The sequence below is a fragment of the Fulmarus glacialis genome, unplaced genomic scaffold (assembly GCF_000690835.1).
Source record: "Fulmarus glacialis isolate BGI_N327 unplaced genomic scaffold, ASM69083v1 Scaffold46317, whole genome shotgun sequence".
Lineage (NCBI taxonomy): Eukaryota > Metazoa > Chordata > Aves > Procellariiformes > Procellariidae > Fulmarus > Fulmarus glacialis.
The window spans coordinates 1-5,314 of record NW_009225936.1 but is presented as its reverse complement, the minus strand read 5'-3'; the positions used below and the strand labels follow the sequence as shown (position 1 = coordinate 5,314).

At 49.5% G+C, this 5,314-nt stretch overlaps 1 protein-coding gene across 1 annotated transcript; it reads right to left on the bottom strand.

Annotated features, from left to right (window-relative positions):
• Nucleotides 1-136: 136 nt before the first annotated feature.
• On the bottom strand, nt 137-5,244 carry SRM (spermidine synthase; the record flags this gene model as incomplete). Its single annotated transcript, XM_009582643.1, has 6 exons — nt 137-684; nt 1,267-1,389; nt 2,318-2,463; nt 2,802-2,885; nt 3,742-3,895; nt 5,122-5,244. Coding segments are annotated over 6 exons (648 nt in total), but the record flags the coding sequence as incomplete, so codon positions are not given.
• Between the last annotated feature and the right edge of the window lie 70 nt (nt 5,245-5,314).

Below are 5,314 nucleotides of genomic sequence, written 5' to 3'. Positions count from 1 at the left end.
AGACTTGCTGCCAGCCTGCCTGGCTGGTGTTTAATACTGCTACTCCATCAGGGTTGGAGGGAGACCTATTGTGAATGGCAACAGTTTGCACTGTGACTTCTCCAACTGTGCTGCAGAACAGTGCAGGTGTCGCAAAAGGGCAGTGGGACATGAAGGCTCAGACCCGTTACCAGTCAAAACGTCTCAGCAGCAGGGAGCTCCTATTAGGAGAGAGCAAGCTAACTTTGCCACAAAGCACTCGCTCTCTGTGCTTAAGGCTGAGTCAGTGACTCTTCTGGACTCTTCCCAGGTTTCAGAAGATCACCAGACAGAAGTACGTGTCAGTTATAAATATATCATGTCAGTTGAAGAAGGTGGAGTGGGAGGGGGGCGCAGGGAGGGGAGAATTTAGAATGGGTGCAGGGAGGAGAGATAGGAAAAAGACATCTTACGCTTCCAGCACTGGAAAGAACAGTTTTGACCTCACGCAATAAGTCACTGGACCTTTTCAATAGTCTTATCTGGCTTATGCCCCATCATCTTTAACACATCATCAAAAGGAATGTTGGCTGGCAAAGGGTTAAACAATCCCACACAGTGGAGAGCAAAACTGCAGTCTGCTGGGAAGGTCCCCACCACATCACTGATGATCTCAGAGTCCAACTTGAAGGAAGCAGCTTCTCAGGCTCACACATCGCTCAGGGCCTGGAGACAGCCAAAGACAAAAACGTGTCAGGATCGACCTGCTGCAGCTCTATCAGTCCTCAACAGAAATATGGCTCTGAAACACAGCCATGGCACTTCCCTTCATCTCTAGGACACTCTGAGGAGGTTTTTTCTGGAACCTGCAATTGCAACCCAGTTAGGAGATGACGGAATGATGCAGAAATAGATAATCCTCCAAGAAGGCAAACCACGCTAAAGCATCCTTTCTTTACCCTCTGGTTTGCGCTAGAAACCACAACCACATTTTATCTAAGACTTTTGGAGCTTTCCAATAAGAAACACCAGTTCTGCAGGCTCTTGGACTTAGTTTTTTTAGGTGAAGTAGGAGTGATCTGCCATGAAGGCATGGGACATCAACCCAAAGAACAGTTCCAAAGTGAACTCCAGTCTTCCCAGACTGACTCATACTCTGCTATGTCATACAAAATACCGTCCTGCTCCGACTTGCTCACAGAAGCCTTTAGGGCTGCAGGAAATCCTCAGTCCTGTATACTCCCACTCCTGCCGAAGAAAAGCCATACCTCGTCCTTGATGGAGGAATAGCAGCGCAGCCTTGCTTACCTTCCGTGCAAACTCTGGCAGAATGAAAGCTGCCCGATGAATGTCAGAGTTGTAGTATTTCAGACTCCTCTCCTCTACTTGTTGCTGTGAGAGCTGCTGCACAGGCTCCCGGAAATTTGTGTTCTGCAATAAAGAAGCCAGGTAGCTTTGTAGCGTTTGGGTAACAAGCAAAAGGCTGTGTGACAGGCATCCTGATTCATGGCAGAGAACCAAGAGGACTCACAGGAAAACAGATTACTTTCTGTTCTAGTATGAGGTCAAAGGTTCTGCACAGCTCCAGCCCCAAGGGCTGGAGTTTACACTCCGTACCTCGCGTGACTAGCCCTTATTCACAGATGTCAGCGTATGAGGTCAGACTGCATGTGAGCCATGTGCCAGATGAAGCTGTCAGATTGTGCCTGAGCATCTAAGCAGCAAGGCTTTTGCTCTTCAGAGCAGAATCCACATCTGCGTTAAGTCAGGCACAGCGCAGGCTGCCAGTGCCCCGGATAAATAAAATACAGCAGCAGAAGTGCTGCTGGCTCACTAAACCAATGCGACAGTTGCATTACAGGCTTGCGGTAACGCAGCAGATTGGGAAGAGAGTAGACCTCAGTGGTCTGACAGAGTTACCAGCCCACATCCTAACACTGACTCTCACTTGGAGGCCTCCGTACAAGCAGAATACCAGTCACAAGCTGACTCTTGTCAAGCAGGTGCCCACTTTATAACAGCCAGCATCAATAAGCCAAAGCCTTAACAGGCTCTGGAAATTGGTAGTGCCTTCCTCCCTTCCAAGTTTGTTGTACTAGAGAGAAAACCATGTCCTTTTCTAAGGCAACTGGTTGCATTACTGGTAAATTCTGCACTTCATTCAGCACTGAGCAAGCTGCATTGCATCTCTGGGGCCCTGGGCTGGCGGAGCCGGGGCGCAGCATGAGTCTAGAGGCCCCACAGCTGGGAGAGCTCAGTGACACAGCTCAAGCTCAAGCTCTGTGAGGGACAGCCTGAGGCAGGCTCTGCAGGTGCTTTCACAGAGTGGAAAAGGGCACTTCAGGTGCCTGAAACTCACCGGGTTCTTGCTGCAGAGCATGAAGCCAATCTGCCCGCTGGGATATGTGGGGATGGTGCAATAGGCGTATTCCACAACAGGGAACAGAGACTTGCAGAACTGACGCATCTCCTTAATGAGATCCAGGTGCAGCCACTGGCACTCACCTACAGGGGGAAAGGAAGACAGGATGCAAGGTGAGAGCTGCCCCTCTTCTCTGCACAGGCCTGTGCCAGGTTAACAGTGATTCCAAGTCCAAACCTGCTCTACTCTGCACAGCTCATGTGGTTTCAAAGGCAAGATAAGACCCTTATGCCAGTTTTACTAAGCACAGTCCAGCAGTTAACGAGTTGATGTATACAGATCAAAAACGCTCCTGTACTTGGGAGCTGAAATGAATTTCACTCCCTGCGTCATGTCTCCCCAGGAGGAGAGTCCCCTTTGTGCCTCACACTTTGCATGCAATGATCTGGCATCAGCCTCTGCCCAGAGACAGCATCCTCACCTTGGCAGCAAAGAATCCCATCTTCTCGCAGGGCTGTCTTCATCAGCTGGTAGTAGGATTCTTTGAATAAGCTTTCTGCAGGACCTGGGAGAAAAGTAAGTAAAGAGATTATGTCTAGAGAGAGACTAAGAAGGTAGGCTTCTGAGAGTTTTCCAAATGCCCAGGCTGCACAGGGACTGCACTGGAAAAATAGATATTTCAAATGGCTTTTCAGTGATCACAAGTGTTGCAGATAATCTGGAAGCAAAAAGTTTTGACCCTGGGTGCACCCAGCCTGCACCTAGCACAGCAGAATCATCAGGATTTTAGCTTTGCTCAAGAGCAAGCCCAGGACCTTTATTAAAGAAGGGCCTAGCATCTGCCTCTTGCTTCAGTGAGCATTTTTTAAACTGAACTCCTGCTCCAAACTGCCTTTTAGAGACACCTCTCTCTGCGTTAACTATAGCAAGAGTGAAAGTGACTCGGACACTTGTCGTTAGGTCCCTAAAATGAGGCACCATAACTACATTTGGTCCCTCTCTACCTTGGTTTTCCCCTTCAGAAATACAGCAACCTCACTACAGCCATCTTTAGGCTAGGTAGCTACACCAATAGCATGTGAGCCACTGCTTCATTAGCGGGCACATGTGCAAAGCTGTCTTTGCCAGCATGGTGCCGTACGCCCCGTGGAATTACTGGACTCAAGAATCAACTCTCTGCCAGAAGCAATAACTGCCAGAGTTGAATTTTGAGGACAGAAACGTGACAGCTGGCTTGAAGCCTTGCTAATACAATTTTCTGGTCTTCATCCTTCCCTTTCTCTACCAAAAGAACCAAGTCAGTGACAGTCTTTTCACTTGAAAGGAGCCTGGACAGGCTGGCATTACTTCCAGGAGGCAGGCAGAAGAGAAAAGGAGGAGGGGTGTGGAAAGCAGTACCCTTCTATGGCCAGAATTCTTACCCATGGGGTCAGACGAGTCCGTGATAATCACATCAAAGGCTTCTTGATTTTGTTTCATGAACTCAAAACCATCTCCAACATGCAAGGTCAGCTTAGCGCTGGAATACCCCACTGCCATCCCTGGGAGGTATTTCTTAGATACCTGGATCACATCCTGCAACACAGAGAGCACAAATGGGTCAGCGGGCACTACAAGGAGCTACTTCTCAGGCTACTGTGCAGCTGCAGCTGAAAGAACAGCACAATGAGTCATTTCCTTCCATGCCTTCAGCACAAATCCGACTCCCTAGCTAGATCCTCAAGAGCTGTCAGCATCTTCAGCCAACAAGCTACACTCAGCCCTTTCCTATGGCCTCAGGGTTCAGTGACACTGTTGGTCTGTCCTTGCCAAACTCAACAAGAAGAACTTGGAGCTTCAAAAGCTCCCTGAGGAACTAAGAGAATACGATTACAGATCTGACTGCTCTGTGCTCCTTTTCCCTGCAGACATCGCTTGCAGAGGTGATCTCAACTAAAGACTTTTTTTTTTTTTTCCTTCCTAAATAAAACCATGCCAGCAGGTTTCTGGATGGAAGATGAGAAATATCCCCACCTGTGCTCTACAGTCATTGTATCAATCCCCTCATAAGATAGTTTTCTCCCTAAAACGGCTACAATGGTTAGACAGCCACTGCCCTAGGCCCAGCAATTGTACTGAACACAGCTTGTACTTCTCACAGCTGGCAGAAACAAAAAAATATGCTGGTGTCAGGCAGTGCTTGTTCAAAACCAGGCACATATGCCTACTTAGCTCGGCAGACAGGGTACACAGTCTCATATAGCAGTGTTTCTCATTCCTAATACAGCCTCGCCTTGAGGACAGAGCAAAACTTTCTAAGAAAGTAAAATATCAGAACAAACTGACAGAGAGGAGGAGGTCCAGCCCATCTATCACGGAAACAAATACCCCCCACTTGTTTCCTGCTTTCAGTCGCAGGAGACTGCTTAACAAAGTGACCATCCTCCTCTGGCAGGAGCAGCGCTCTGTTCTGCATTGGGGGAAGAGGGAAAAGCAGCACCTTCACAAAGCCAGAGCTCTCCTTCTCCAGATCCCACGCTTGGCCCATACCGGCCTGGAAGGGCCTCTACCATACGTGTGTGAAAGAAATCACATGAAAGAGGCAGCCAGCTGCCACGTAGATGACTCGTAAGGCAAAGAGGTGGCGCTGTCAGTGTCACGCCAGCAAAAGCGGCAGCAAATGCACTCGCTACTGACAAGGGACAGCAGGTGAAGCAGCAGCTCCTGTGGATGCTGTGAAGTAGGGCTGCTTTTTGTTGGGCAGCCTGCCCGGTCTGACCAAAGCCCCGGGGCACCTCCACGCAGCCGGGAGCCCAACGCACCTCATCGATTTCGCACTGCACCACAGACTCCACGGTCGGGTGTTTCACCACCTCTCGCAGCACTCCCCCGTCGCCACCACCGATGATCAGCACCTGGGAGAGGAAAGGGCAGAAAACCGGCCATCAGCAGGGTCGGCTCACAGGGGAACTTTGACAGCACGGCCTAAAGAGAACGGCTTGAAACCCAGCAGCC